Genomic DNA, 15,802 nt, shown 5'->3' on the forward strand with positions numbered 1-15,802 from the left:
CAGGATGAAGGCTCCCATAAACCTTGTCATGCATAGTCCAGGGTTCAAGGAACCTAGCACACTTTTGTTGAGAGAAGGGGCTTGGTGTGTGTAGTCTGTGAGGTACAATGGTTTAGACACTCCTGGTTCAGATTTCAGTTCAGAGCTTCCCTTGCTCTGTGATCCTGACCAAGTAATTTCCTCTGTCTGAGCCTCAGTTTTCTCATCTGTAAAAGGGTTAGTGACAAAATTTTCCTGATGGGGTTTTACCGAGGGGTTAAAATGTGTTTATCTGAGCATAGAACATAGTGTTCCATACATGTTAGAAACACTGAGCTGCAGACATCTGGAGAGCATCTAAGGCTACCTTTAACTTCCTGCTATAAGCATGATGATGAGACAGGGCCTTACTCTGTCACCTAGGCTGGAGTGCAGTGGCAGCATCATAGCTCACTGCAACCTCGAACTCCTGGGCTCAAGGGATCTTCTTGCTTCAGCCTCCCGAGTAGCTGGGACTACAGGCATGTGCCACCATGCCCAGCTAATTTTTAAAACATTTTTTGTAGAGATGGGGTCTTGCTGTGTTTCCCAGGCTTCTCTCAAACAATCCTGGCCTCAAGCAATCCTCCTGTGTCAGCCTCCCAAAGTGCTGGGATTAAATACGTAAGCCACTGCACCCAACCAAATACAATATCAATAGCTATCCTTGACATGGCTTCCTCTATGCCAGGCATTGTTCTAAGCATTTTATGTCTATGTGGTAGATTAAACAGAGCTGCAAATTCTCTGCTACTCCTCCCATTCTGTGGTGGAATTTGTTTCTCTTTCCTCTGGGACAAAATTGGTCCAGTGATTTGTTTTGACTGACAGAAAGGAGCAGAAGGGACGCTGTGGAAATTCTGGGACTGACAAATCTTTGGGACCACTTGCTGTTGGGGGAGGCAGCCACCATGTTGAGAAGTTCAAGAGTGATGACCGGGCGTGGTGGCTCACGCTTGTAATCCCAGCACTTTGGGAGGCCAAGGCGAGCAGATCCCCTGAGGTCAGGAGTTCGAGACCAGCCTGGCCAATGTGGTGAAACCCCGTCTCTACTAATAATACAAAAATTAGTTGGGTGTGTTGGCACACGCCTGTAATCCCTGCTACTCGGGAGGCTGAGGCAGGGGAATCCCTTGAAATTGGGAGGCAGAGGTTGCAGTGAGCCGAGATTGTGCCACTGCACTCCAACCTGGGCAACAGAGCAGACTCTGCCTCAAAAACAAGTTCAAGAGTGATATCCTCATGTTGGTCCTGTAAGTCACTCACGGACAGCATGACCCTGCCCAGAGCCCTGTGGCCTGGGCTCAGCCTGGCTGACAAGTGTCATCTTCCCTGTTGTGGAAAGCCTTGTGGTTTGGAATCAGAAGGATATGAATGAGAATCTGCCACTTGCTAACAGTGTAATTGATATATGATGGCCACAAAGGACATCAGATGTCAGTTTGCAGGAAGAAGATCAAAGTTACTGGTGAATGGATATGTTTTGAACTGAAAATGGAGGAAAGAGAGGCAGGACCTGTTGGAGTGCCCACAGGAAGAAGCTGCGGCATAGAAAAGGAAAGCTGCAAGGAACTGGCAAAGATCAGCTCCTGAGGAACTCAGAGCCCCATGGAAAGGATAGGTGGGAGTGCTTCTTTGCTCCCCACTCTCCTTTGATAATCTCCTGGTCACTAAATGGTCAGGGAGCTCCTCTGCCCTTGCAACCCAGGCCAACACCGTGGGTGCTGGTTAGAGAACTTCCCAGGGACAGAGAACCAGGTGGTCAGTTCACACAGGCATGCTCACACTCCCCTCAGACCTGAACTGAGACAGCAGGCACCATACCGGTTGTGCACCTATGGTGCCACTGCCCTGCCTGGGGGTTCTCTGCCTTTGACCCACTGCACCACCAGATTCCCCACAAACATACCCCACAACCTGCTGTGACTTTGGCAAGCACAGGGGACCAGTGAGCCTCTGGGGTGCTGCAGGATCCCGGAAGATCTAACCCTTGGCATGGGTAGCCCCTAAAAGAGGAGGAGAACGCAGCCCACCAAAGCCCCCCTTGGGACAAAGGAAATGTGGGTGTGGCACAAACCACTGGAGTGGGCAGCACCTGTGCCTGGGAAAAGACATGGACAAGGGGTCATTTCCCACCTGCCCTCCCACCCCACACTGCTGCCAGGAACCAAAGGATGAAGCCTTTATAAACAGAAGATTGTGAGCCCCATGACGGGGTGTGATAGAGAAGCGGACTGCATTCCTGCTGGCTCAGGACAAGGAACTAGTGTACTCCTTGCCACTACCCCTGAGACCTCAGTGCACCCCATCATGATCTCTTCCTGCTACCTCCCCATCAGGGTATGCGTGCCTACTTGGCACCAGCCTACCTGCTGGTTCTAATTTTTAAGTGCCGTCTACTGGACTGCAGCCTGCACTGCACCACCAAACAAAAATCTTGCTACTGGAAGGGTTTATTGACAGTGCATGAGATGAGCCTCCTGAGACCTCCACACCCTCAGTCCTGCAGGAGATAGTGTTGGCTCTTACGTCCATTACATCATTACAACAAGCAGCATCTGAGAAAGCCACTGCACAGAAGCTATCCACAACCATGGAACCCATACAGACCTTAACCACCGCACAGAAGCTCTCCACAACCATGGAATCCATACAGACCTTAGCCACTGCATAGAAGCTATCCACAACCATGGAACCCATACAGACCTTTGGCCTCCAAAAGCACTCAGAGGCAATGCCATACAGTCATACACAACATATGCCACAGCCATACCCTCAAGGGAAATTAGAATTTAAAAATACAAAAGCCTCATCCAAACAATAGAAGATTCAAAAATAAGAAGTGACAGCTCCTTCAGATAAGAACGAATCAGTGCAAGAACTCTGGCAGTAAAAAAAGCCAGAGTGTTTCAGCACCTCCAAAGAATCTCACCAGTTCTCTAGCAATGGATCCTCACCAGATTGAAATGTTTGAAATGACAGATAAAGAATTCAAAATATGCGTTGCAAGGAAACTTAATGAGATCCAAGAGAAAGTTGGAATCTAATATAAGGAAACTCGAAAAACACTTCAATATATGAAATACAACATAGATATATTAAGAAAAAAACAAATTGAACTTCTGGAATTGAAAAATTCACTCCAGAAATTTAAAAATATAGTTAGACTAGACCAAGCAGAAGAAAGAATTCCAGAGCTTGAGGAATGATCTTTCAAACAACTCAGTCAGACAAAAGTAAAGAAAAAAGAAATAAAGAAAAACAAAGTATTTGAGAAATATGGGATTATGTAAAGCAACCAAACCTATGACTTAAATGTATTCCTGAGAGAAAAGAAGAAAAAGTATGCAACTTAGAAAATTTCCCTAATCTTGCTAGAGAGGTCAACACCTAGATGTGAGAAATCCAGAGAACTCCTGTGAGATGCTATACAATATGGCCACCCCCAAGGCATATAGTCATCAGACCAAGGTCAATATGAAAAAAATCTTAAAGGCAGCTAGAGAAAAGGGCCAAATTACATATAAAGGAAATTCCATCAGACATACAGTGGATTTCTTAGAAGAAACCTTACAAGCCAGAAGAGATTGGGGGCCCATTTTTAGCCTTCTTAAAGAAAAATAAATGCCAGCCAATAATTTTATATCCCACCAAACTAAGTTTCATAAATGGGAAATAAATATTTCTCAGACAAGCAAATGTAAAGGAATTTGTCATCACTAGATCAGCCTGAAAAGAAATGCTCAAAGGAGTTCTAAACATGAAAACAAAAGAACAATACTTGCTACCATAAACGTACATGTAAGTACAAAGCCCACAGACCCTATAAAGCAACTACACAATCAACACTACAAAGCATCTAGCTAAAAACACTATGACAGGAACAAAACCTCACATATCAATATTAACCTTGAACATAAACATCCTAAATACAGCACTTAAAACACATAGAGTGACAAATTTGATTAAAAAAAAAAAAAGGCCAGGCGCAGTGGCTCAAGCCTGTAATCCCAGCACTTTGGGAGGCCAAGATGGGCAGATCATGAGGTCAGGATATCGAGACCATCCTGGCTAACCCAGTGAAACCCCGTCTCTACTAAAAAATACAAAAAACTAGCCGGGCGAGGTGGCGGGCGCCTGTAGTCCCAGCTACTCGGGAGGCTGAGGCAGGAGAATGGCATAAACCCGGGAGGCGGAGCTTGCGGTGAGCTGAAATCCGGCCACTGCACTCCAGCCTGGGCAACAGAGCGAGACTCTGTCTCAAAAAAAAAAAAAAAAAGACCCAACCTGCTGCTGCCTTCAAGAGACCCATCTCACATGTAATGACACTCAGAGGCTCAAAGTAAAGGGATGAAGAAAGATCTATCATGCAAATAGAAAACCAGATGAGAGGGTGCTATTGTTTTATCTGATAAAACAGTTTGTAACCTAATGACAGTTAAAAAAAAAAAAGGGGGCATTATATAATGATAAAGGGTTAAATTCAACCAGAAGATCTAACCATCCTCCCAACATCAGAGCACCCAGATTTATAAGACAAGTACTACTAGACTTAAGAAAAGAGATAGCCATACAATAATTGTGAGGGACTTCAACACCCCACTGACAGACAGAACATTGAGCCAGAAAATAAAGAAATTCTAGACTAAATTGGACAGTTGACCAAAGGGACCTGATAGACATCTTCAGAATACTCCACCCAGTGACCACTGAATATACATTTTTCTCATCTGCACATGGAACATTCTCTAAGATTAACAACATGCTTTGCCACAATGAAAGTCTTAATAAATTAAAAAAATCAAAATCATATCAAGCATCTTCTCAGACCACAGTGGAATGCAATTAGAAATCAATACGAACAGGAACCCTCAAAACCACACAAATACGTGAAAACTAAGCAACTTGCTCCTTAATGACTTTTAGGTAAACAAATTAAGGAAGCAATAAAAAAATCTTTGAAACAAATGAAAATAAAGATACTTTTTAAGTGGGCTTTATTCCTGGGATGCAAGGATGGTCCAACATATACAAATCAATAAATGTGATTCATCACATACACAGAATTAAAACCAAAAGCCATATGATCATCTCAATGGCTGCAGAAAAAGCATTTGACAAAATCCAACATTTTTTATGATAAAAACCCTCAACAAACTAGGCATCAAGGAATATACCCCAAAATAATAAGAGCTGTCTATGACAAACCTGCAGCAAACATCATACTGAATGGGCAAAAGTTGGAAGCACCCCCTCTAAGAACTGAAACAAGACAAAGATATTCACTTTCACCACTGCTATTCAACATGGTACTAGAAGTCCTAGCCAGAGCAATCAGGCACAAACGAGAAATAAAAGATGTACGAGGCCGGGCGCAGTGGCTCACGCCTGTAATCCCAGCACTTTGGGAGGCCGAGGTGGGCGGATCACAAGGTCAAGAGATCGAGACCAACCTGCCTAACATGGTGAAACCCCATCTCTACTAAAAATACAAAAAAAGAAAAAAAAAAAGTTAGCTGGGCGTGGTGGCGGGCACCTGTAGTCCCAGCTACTCTGGAGGCTGAGGCAGGAGAATGGCGTGAATCCGGGAGGTGGAGCTTGCAGTGAGCCGAGATTGCGCCACTGCACTCTAGCCTGGGCAACACAGCGAGACTCCATCTCAAAAAAATAAATAAATGAATAAAAATAAAAATAAACAACGGAGAAGGACATCCCATTCAATAAATGGTGCTGGGAAAACTGGCTAGCCATGTGCAGAAAAATGAAGAAACTCAAAGAAAACCTAGGAAAAATTCTTCTGACCATGGGCCTAGGCAAAGAATTTATGACTAAGACCACAAAAGCAAATGCAAGAAAAACAGACATGGACAATTGGGACTTAAACTCAAGAGCTTCTGCATAGCAAAAGAAGCAATTAACAGAGTAAAGACAACCTACAGAATAGGAGAAAATATTTGCAACTATGCGTCCAATAAAGGACTAATATCGGCCAGGTGCTTTGACTCACGCCTGTAATCACTTTGGGAGGCTGAAGCGGGTGGATCACTTGAAGTCAGGAGTTTGAGACCAGCCTACCCAACATAGTGAAGCCCCATCTCTACTAAAAATACAAAAATGAGCCAGGCGTGGTGGTGGGTGCCTGTAATCCCAGCTGCTTGGGAGGCTGAGACAGGAGACTCGCTTAAACCTGGAAGGTGGACATTGCAGTGTGCCGAGATAGTGTTCACTGCACTCCAACCTGGATGACAGAGCAAGATTCTGTTTTAAAAAAAGGACTAACATCCAGAATCTGTAAGGAACTTAAATCAACAAGAAAAAAATAAAACAGCCCCATTAAAAAGTGGGCAGTCTTGCTTCAGGATCTATGCTTATAACCCCTGTGCTAGGAGAATGTCTTAGCAGACATGCAGCTACTAGGAGCATAAATACTAGCCAGCATAGAGGAGAATATCCTGTTTAATCAGATTTCTTTCATTCATTCATTTCCCAAAAGTGGATTGAGTCCTCCTGCCCACCAGGCCCTGCAGTTACAGTAGTGAATAAGACAGACAACCCCTGACCTCAAGGAGCTGATGTTCCTGATAAACAAATGAGCATATAATATGTCAGTGTTAAAAAATTCTAAGGAAGAAAAGAAGTAGCCAAACGGGAATTAGGGAGTAAGGGGGTGGTTTATTCTTTGCTGTTTCAAACATGGCAGTTAGGGAGGGCTTCACTGAGGAAGTTACGCTGAGCAGAGACCCACCTGAAGGAGGGGAGGGAACAAGCTGTGTGGCTATCTGGAAAAACTTCCCACCAAGCTCATGCAAAGACCTCGAGGCAGGACTTGTCTGGCGAGTTGGAGGAACAGTGAGGAGGACGGTGTGGCTAGAACAGAATGAGGAAGGGGGAGAGAGGGTGGAGAAGAGAGGAGGAAGGGGAAGGGGCTAGGCTTGCAGGGCCTTGTGGGCCTCAGGAGGACTGGGGCTTTTACCTGGAGGGAGATGGGAGTCATGGCGGGCTGCGGACAGAGGAGGAATGGGACCTGACTCAGGTGCTGACAGGCGTCCTCTGGTGGCTGTAGAGAGGATAGACGGGGGTAAGGGTGGGAGTTGGGTGGGAGGCGGGTAACAGGATAGGGTGAAAGCAACCACACAGATCCAGGGGAGCGATGATGGAGACTGGACCAAAAATAATTTTTCTCTATCATGCATCATACGGTTGAGTCCAAGGGCTTCTGTAATGTCTGAACTTTTAATTTTTACTCCAACGATTTATTGCCAAACTTGAAGCCTGCTTTCCTTGTCGTTATAGCAAAATATATTTATGCATCAAATTTTACAGGAAGCCAAGTTTTAATTTACATATAGACCTTCATCCTGGGCCCACGATGTTGCTCAAACAGACAGTATGGGAGGCTAAAAACCATAGTTGTAGAAAAATCAGAAAACTTCTGAGAGACCTTGAGCTAAGATTCAGGAGGAGGAAAGGAGTTCTGCAAGAAGGAGACAGTGTTGGCAAAAGATTTGGATTCATGTTAAAATGAGAAATTCAGAAAAGATTTCCAAGGTGTGGATCTAGGATTGGGAGCTCCAGACCCAGGGGGATGATCCTAGCCCCACACCTTGCTATACAGCACTAGCTGAGACAGTGTGTTAAGGAAGTGGAGGATGACCTTTGCAATCTTCCATTGCTGACCTTCCATGGGCGAGGCCCTCTGCCAGAATTGGGCACTCTACTCTCCCCATTTTACAGATGGGCAAACTGACACACAGTTTGATGATGTCATATGACCAATGGCACACCAGCGTATATTGTTACTTACAAGTAGCAAAGCCAGGATTCCAACACTGAGGTTGTCAGACACCAGTGTGTGCTGGCAACAATTACCCTAGGCTGAGGGGGGGCAGGGAAGCATTTATAAGGTAGAAATGTTTCATTTAAAAACCAGCAGGCTAGGCGTGGTGGCATGCACCTGTAGACCCAGCTACTTGGGAGGCTGAGTCAGAAGGATCACTTGAGCCTGTGAGTCTGAAGCTTAAGTGCACGATGATTGTGCCTCTGAGTAGTCACTGCACTCCAGCCTGGGCAACATGGCAAGATCCCATCTGTAAAAACAATTTAAAAATAGACCAGGTGCAGTGGCTCATGCCTGTAATCCCAACACTTTGGGAGGCCGAGGCAGGCAGATGACTTCAGGTCAGGAGTTTGAGACCAGCCTGATCAACATGGTGAAACTCCATCTCTACCCAAAATACAAAAAATTAGTTGGGTGTGGCGGCACTGGCTTGTAGTCCCAGATACTCAGGAGGCTGAGGTGTGAGAATTGCTTGAACCCAGGAGACAGGGGTTGCAGTGAGTGGAGTGCCACTGCACTCCAGCCTGGGGAACAGAGCCAGACTCAGTCTCAAAAATAAATAAATAAATAAAAACAAACACACACACACATACACAAACACAACTGAAAAATAAAGTAGGCTGGGCATGGTGGCTCATGCCTGTAATCCCAGCACTTTGGGAGGCCGAGGCAGTGGATCACCTGAGGTCAGGAGTTCAAGACCAGCCTGGCCAACTTGGTGAAACTCTGTCTCTACTAAATATACAAAAATTAGCTGGGCGTGGTGGTGGGTGCCTGTAATCCCAGCTACTTGGGAGGCTGAGGCAGGAAAATCACTTGAACGCAGGCAGAGGTTGCCGTGAGCTGAGATTGCGCAACTACACTGCAGCCTGGGTGACAGAGCAAGACTCCATCTCAAACACACACACACACACACACACACACACACCTTTCCTGACTTACACAGAGGAATCATCCTTGTCTGTTGGGTGCATACCCTGCCAGACATTTTTCTGCTTTTGACATGGCCAGCATTCCTTGATCTGAATCCCTGCACTCTGCTGCCCCCTAGTGAAGCAACTACACTACTCTCTAAGCCCCAGTGGAGAAGGAGCCACTGCGTGCTAGACCCTGGAATGCCACCCTGCCCCTGGAAGCCAACAGGAGAAACAGCCCAAAGGCCACCACTCCAGAGCAAAGGGACTTTGGCGTACGTTGTCATGACTGAGCATCACTCCCTTGGGCATGCCTGTGGTCCCGGAAGTGTAGATGAGCACTGCGCATTGATTCGCCTTCTGGCTCTTGATGACCTGCTCCAGTTGGGTGTCAGCAATGCTTCCGCCAAGTTCCATGAAATCATCCCACTGTGGACAGAAAAGACAAACGGAGGATGAGAAGGCAGTCAGGAGTCCTCTTCCCCAGCCAGATCTCGTCCTATCAGCTTTTCCTAAAGAATGATCCTCAGCAGTGGAAGGGCTTAGGATGTGCCAGTCCTGACACCTCTTACGAAAGTCCCAAGATATTTGCTTCCAGTTCTGCCACTTCCTCGCAGTGTCACCAAGCCACTTAAGCTCCCTGTGCTTCAGTTTCCTCATTTGTAAAATGGAAATGATGTCAGGACGCAACTCCTTGGGCTGTTCTAAGCAGTAAGAGAGTTAATATATGCAAAGTGCTCAGAACAGTAGTTGGCAGGTGGTAAGTGCTCTATGGAGTTAGGTATTATTTGTTCGCTGCCTTCCCAAATTCCGCTACCCACCCCAACTTCTTAGTCACCAATTGGATGGGGCTGACTTCACCCACAGATCCAGAAGTCAACCCTAATTGGTTCAAACTATTCTATCAGCCTGGGTTATGGTGATTGGGTCAAGTCTGGACATGTGACCTCAAGTGGTCCAATCACAGTGAAGACGAAGACTTGACCTGGGAATTCTCAGACACAGGCTGTGGATGTGAATGACTCAAAATGTAGCTCTAGGAGCTGCTGAACCCTCTCAGGACTATGTGAGAAAGCAAGGCTGGAGTGGAGCTAAGAAATAGAAAAAGGAAAATAGAGCCTGGGCACATTCTTTGAGCCCCTGGTTCCAGCCATGCCTGAAATCCACACCCTGAACTATAGTTGTGTGGGCCAACAAATTATCTTTTTTTTTTTTTTTTTTTTGGCTTAAGCCATTTGGGGTCAGACTTTTGTCACTTAAGACCAAAGGCATCCTTATTGATAATTGATACATTGCCTCATTCTGGCAGATGAAGAAGCTGACGCTCAGGGGTGGTAGATTACTTACCCGTGTCAGATTACTTAAGGCAAGTGAAGAGAGGAGTTAGCATTCAAACCCAAGGTCTGACTCCAGAGCCTGTGCTCTTAACTATGACAGAATTCGGTGCCTCAAAGTGAACTCTTGGGTTGTATAGACTGAGCATCACATGGGATCTGCGGGAATTCTACCACTGAACCCCCAACAAGGCTCTGGATGAGGATGATGCGCTGACTTAAAGATGGAGGCCCCTCGGCCGGGCACGGTGGCTCACACCTATAATCCCGCACTTTGGGAGGATCACAAGGTCAGGAGTTCGAGAACAACCTGGCCAGCATGGTGAAACCCCGTCTGTACTAAAAATAAAAAAATTAGCTGGGCATGGTGGCAGGTGCCTGTAATCCCAGCTCCTTGGGTTGCTGAGGTAGGAGAATTGCTTGAACTGGGGAGGTGGAGGTTGCAGTGAGCCGAGATCACGCCACTGCACTCCAGCCTGGGCAACAGAGTGAGACTCCATCTCAAAAAAAAAAAAAAAAAAAAAAAATAGAGGCTCCTCAAAGTCCTCCACAAATGGCCAGTGTTGCCTGAAACCTGCCCAGGGTGATGCTGGCTTCGTCTGAGGCCTTTTGCCCAGATAATCTCTAACAGGGTAGGGTGAGGGTGAGAGGAAGAGCACACCCAAGCCCTCTGGGGGAACCGGTCCTTTCTCAGAGATGCCCCTAGGTCTCCCTACAAAGGGTGTTCCCTCAAAGGCTGATAGAAGACCCCCCCCTTCAACAGCCACAGATGACTGGATTGGGATGGGCACCAGACCTATGCTGGTCCAATCCAATCCCCTCTCTTGGAGATCTGGGTGGGTCCTCAGTCTATTGGGCACACAGATGCCAAGCATCACAACTGGCACAGTTCATTGTCTTACTCTGCCATTTTTCTTCCCAAATGTCACAGTTGACTTTCTCAGTCTCATTCTTTTTTGGTCATTTCTGGGTCCTAAACTGAATCTTTTTTTTTTTTTCTTTTTTTTTTTTTTTTTCCTTTTGAGACAGAGTCTTGCTCTGTCACCCAGGCTGGAGTGCAATGGCATGATCTCAGCTCACTGCAACCTCCACCTTCCAGGTTCAAGTGATCCTCTTGCCTCAGCCTCCCAAGCAGCTTGGACAGGCATGCACCACCATGCCTGACTTTTGTGTGTGTGTGTGTGTGTGTTTTATTTTATTTTATTTATTTGTTTGTTTTTAGACAGAGTCTTGCTCTGTTGCCCAGGCTGGAGTGCAATGGCATGGTCTCAACTCACTGCAACCTCTGCCTCTTCGGATCCAGTGATTCTCCTCTCTCAGCCTCCTGAGTAGCTGAGACTACAGGTGCGTGCCATCACACCCAGCTACTTTTTGTATTTTTAGTAGAGGTTGGGTTTCACCATACTGGTCAGGATGATCTCAAACTCCTGACCTCAGGTTATCCACCCGCCTTGGCCTCCCAAAGTGCTGGGATTACAGGATTATAGGCATGAGCCACTTTTTTTTTTTTTTTTTTTTTTTTTTGAGATGGAGTCTCATTCTGTTGCCAGTTTGGAATGCAGTGGCGCGATCTTGGCTCACTGCAACCTCCGCCTCTCAGCTTCAAGCGATTCCCCTGTCTCAGCTTCCTGAGCAGCTGGGACTACAGGCATGCACCACTATGGCTGGCTAATTTTTGTATCTTTATTAGAGATGGGGTTTCACCATGTTGGCCAGGATGGTCTCGATCTCCTGACCTCGGGATCTGCCCGTCTCATTCTCCCAAAGTGCTGGGATTACAGGTGTGAGCCACTGTGCTTGGGCCATTATTAGTAGTATTTGTATTTTTAGTAGAGACAGGGTTTCTCCATGTTGGCCAGGCTGGTCTCGAACTCTTGACCTCAGGTTATTTGTCCACCTCAGCCTCCCCATTACAGGCATGAGCCTACTGTGCCCAGTCTAAACAGAATCTTAAAATGGTAGGTTCTACTCTCCCTTGCAGAGAAGTAGATGCCTTTCTATGTCGCTATCCCCTATAAATTGGCAGCTTCAACCAGGGGTGATAGTCCTCCACCACCGCCCACCCACCCACCACCAGGGACTATTAGGCAGTGTCTGGAGACACTTTGGTTGTTTCCAGTGGGAGGTAGGGGATATATTCCTGGCATCCAGTGAGTGGAGGCCAGCGATGCAGCTCAGCATCCTACAGGGCATAGGACAGCTCCTTACAACACAGAATTACCTGCCCCAAATGTCAACAGCAAGGAGGTTGAGAAACCCTGCTATAAGTGTTATTGCTAACAAAGGAGTCTTTTAAGTTATCCAAGACTTAAGGCTGTTGCTGTACTGGTCAATTTGAACCTCTAAAAAGTTTGTAATTTTTTTTTTTTTTTTTGAGACAGAGTCTTCCTCTCGCCAGACTGGAGTACAGTGGCGCAATCTCCGCTCACTGCAACCTCCGCCTCCTGGGTTCAAGCGATTCTCCTGCCTCAACGTCCTGAGTAGCTGGGACTACAGGCGTGTGCTACCACGCCCAGGTAATTTTTGTATTTTTCGTAGAGACAGGGTTTCACCATGTTAACCAGGATGGTCTTGATCTCCTGAAAAGTCTGTAATTCTAATTGGTTGTCTTAGTCATTGTTCTGGTGTTAATGTGGACATTTATGTTTTCTGAAAAGCATGAAAGCTGATGAGTTTTGGCTGGCCAGAAAGGTTCATTTCTCCCACTTGCATGGAGGGAAAACCAAAATAAACTCCATGACTTCCAGTTCCTTCTGATTGGAGCAATGGGTTTGAGAGCCTAATCTCATGGAAATTAGAAGGGATTTTTCATGGTCTCTCACAAGCCTCTTGCCCTGGTTTCTGTAAGATAACTCAATATATCCTTTAAAATAAAACAACAGCAGTGGCTCACACCTGTAATCCCAGCACTTTGGAAGGTGGATCACTTGAGGTCAGGAGTTCAAGACCAGCCTGGCCAACATGGAGAAACCACGTCTCTACTAAAAAAAAATACAAAAAATTAGATACAAAAAATTAGCCAGGCATGGTGGTGGGTGCCCGTAATCCCAGCTACTCGGGAGGCTGAGGCAGGAGAATCACTTGAACCCAGGAGGTGGAGGTTGCCGTGAGCCAAGATTGCACCACTGCACTCCAGCCTGGGTGACAGAGTGAGACTCTGTCTCAAAAAAAAAAAGCAGGCCGGGAGCAGTGGCTCACGCCTGTAATTCCAGCACTTTGGGAGGCCGAGGCGGGCAGATCACAAGGTCAGGAGATCGAGACCATCCTGGCTAACACGGTGAAACCCCGTCTCTACTAAAAATACAAAAAATTAACCAGGCGTGGTGGTAGGCGCTTGTAGTCCCAGCTACTCGGGAGGCTGAGGCAGGAGAATCACTTGAACCCAGAAGGTGGAGGTTGCCGTGAGCTGAGATTGCACCACGGCACTCCAGCCTGGGTGACAGAGTGAGACTCTGTCTCAAAAAAAAAAAAAAAGCAAACTAAAAACAATAATAAAAGTCTTCTTTGGCTTAAGTGGATCTCTGTTGCTTGCAAGCAAACATTTTCTGGATCCAAAAGATGCTGCAGCAGAATATATTTTCCAAACATGATTGTGACAATATGTATAATGTCACACATTCTTTAGGCACTTTGCCTCTCCCTTAGTAAGCCGTGATGTCTATGTCCCCATCCCTTGATCCCTGGCAGATCTTTGGCTTGGCCTTGATGGGCAAATGATGATGGGAGCAATGTTATGTGACTTCCGAGACTAAGTCATAAAAGTGAGACAGCTTCCACCTGGCAGACATGCTCTCTCTCAAGATATTCTCTATAAAGATCTCAGCCACCAAGTAAGTCCAGCAATCTTTCTGTTGTTGTTTAGATGGAGTCTCACTCTGTCGCCCATGCTGGAGTGCAGTGGCGTGATCTCGGCTCACTGCAACCTCTGCCTCCTGGGTTCAAGCGATTCTCCTGCCTCGGCCTCCTGAGTAGCTGGGATTACAGGTGTGCGCCAACACGCCTGGCAATTTTTGTATTTTTAGTCAAGTCAGAGTTTCACCATGTTGGCCAGGCTGGTCTCAAAAACTCCTGACCTCGTGATCAACCGGCCTCGGCCTCCCAAAATGCTGGGATTACAGACATGAGCCACCGTGCCCAGCCCGCAATCTTGAAGTGACCATGCTAGAGAGGCCATATGGAAAAACCATAAAGAGATGGAGAAAGATGCTGGCTGCACCCCAGCTACAGGTCTGGGACTAAGATGAAAACCAGAGTCCTTGCTTACAGCACAATACCCAAGGGGATGCAAAAAAAACCCTTGGTAATCAGGATCAATGATATTTTAGTTTAGCAAATTTGCTTATTTATTATTTTTTGAGATGAGGTCTTGCTGTGTTGCCCGGACTGATCTCGAACTCCTGGGCTCAAGTAATCCTCCCACCTCAGCCTCCTGAATAGCTGGGATTACAGGCATGTGCCATCATGCCCAGCTTAAGATAAATAATATTTTAATGAACAGTATTTTAAAAGTAACTATTAAAGCAAAAAGCATCCGTGATGAACTACATATCAAAATTTTACATAAAGACAGGCTGCGACAGAGCTGTTGGGTCCTAGCCATACTGGAGCTTGCAGCAAAAGGAAAAATTTAAATCCCTATATGCATATTTTTAAATGGTCGATGGTTTTAGTAAAAATATTATCAATGATTTTGTATCTGTTAAAGCCAGGAAAATAGTTATAATAAATTTTGGCTTGGGTATAAATAAAATATTTAAACTTAATGTTAGTTTTAACACATAATTTTCAACTTTTTAGTATATTGTTTATCTTAATGTTCTTGGGAAAAAAATAACAAAATGACTGATTTTTTTTTTTTAGCCACCAGTTTTGGCGGTGATTTGTTCAGCCCAGCAGTAATTAGTTGGAACAGATACTGTTCATTAATCAGTCTCTTCATGCCAGAAGGGAAAAATGTGTCCCAAAGGTCCCGCCTACTTCCTTTTACGAGGCCGCCACGCATTGCTCACCTCCCATTTCCCTTTGCAAAGGCCACACCCACTTCCCTTTGCAAAGCCCCACTTACTACATTTGGGAAGCCCCACCCACTTCCCTTTGCAAAGCCCCACCCACTACATTTACGAAGCCCCACCAACAGCCCTTTGCAAAGCCCCACCTACCACATTTGTGAGGCCCCATTGCATCTCTGCTTACCTCCCACTTTCTTTGAAAGGCCACACCCACTTCCCTTGTAAGGTCACACCCCCTCCCTCTGCTCACCTTTCACGTCCTTTGAAAGGTCACACCCACTTTCTTCACAAGGCCCCACCCACTTCCTTTCCTCACCATTCACTTCCTTTGAGAGTCCCCACCTACTTCCTTTGAGAGTTCCCACCCTTGCCAGGTCCCACCTCCTCCCTCTGCTCACCTTCCACTTCCTTAGGCCACGCCCACTTTTCTTGCAAGGCCCCGCCCTCCCCTTTCCCCAGTGCCCACCTCCCACACTTACAGAGTACAAGTTGTTGTTCTCCTTCATTGGCAGTCTGTACTGGATGATGGCTTTTAGGGGCTCCAGGCTGCTCTGTGGAATCTGAAAGAAAGTTCTCTGTGGGCTTCATGGCAACCCAGCCCTGGGAAAGACTAAAGCTGGGTTAGATGTCCTAAGCTCTCTCCAGCAACTCCAGCCTTTTTTTTTTTTTTTTTTTGAGACACAGTCTTGC

General features: G+C 46.1%; 1 protein-coding gene across 6 annotated transcripts in view; it reads right to left on the minus strand.

Annotated features, from left to right (window-relative positions):
- The window catches only part of ACSBG2 (acyl-CoA synthetase bubblegum family member 2), a 58,693-nt gene that overhangs the window by 21,292 nt on the left and 21,599 nt on the right, over positions 1 to 15,802 (minus strand). For all 6 annotated transcript variants that reach the window (XM_010367182.2, XM_010367181.2, XM_010367180.2 and 3 more), the window contains exons 6-7: positions 15,592 to 15,672; positions 9,049 to 9,198 (exon numbers count right to left, since the gene is read on the minus strand). In XM_010367182.2, coding sequence (XP_010365484.2) covers positions 9,049 to 9,198; positions 15,592 to 15,672 — 231 coding nt within the window. The remainder of the gene's footprint in view (positions 1 to 9,048; positions 9,199 to 15,591; positions 15,673 to 15,802) is intronic.

The sequence above is a fragment of the Rhinopithecus roxellana genome, chromosome 8 (assembly GCF_007565055.1).
Source record: "Rhinopithecus roxellana isolate Shanxi Qingling chromosome 8, ASM756505v1, whole genome shotgun sequence".
Lineage (NCBI taxonomy): Eukaryota > Metazoa > Chordata > Mammalia > Primates > Cercopithecidae > Rhinopithecus > Rhinopithecus roxellana.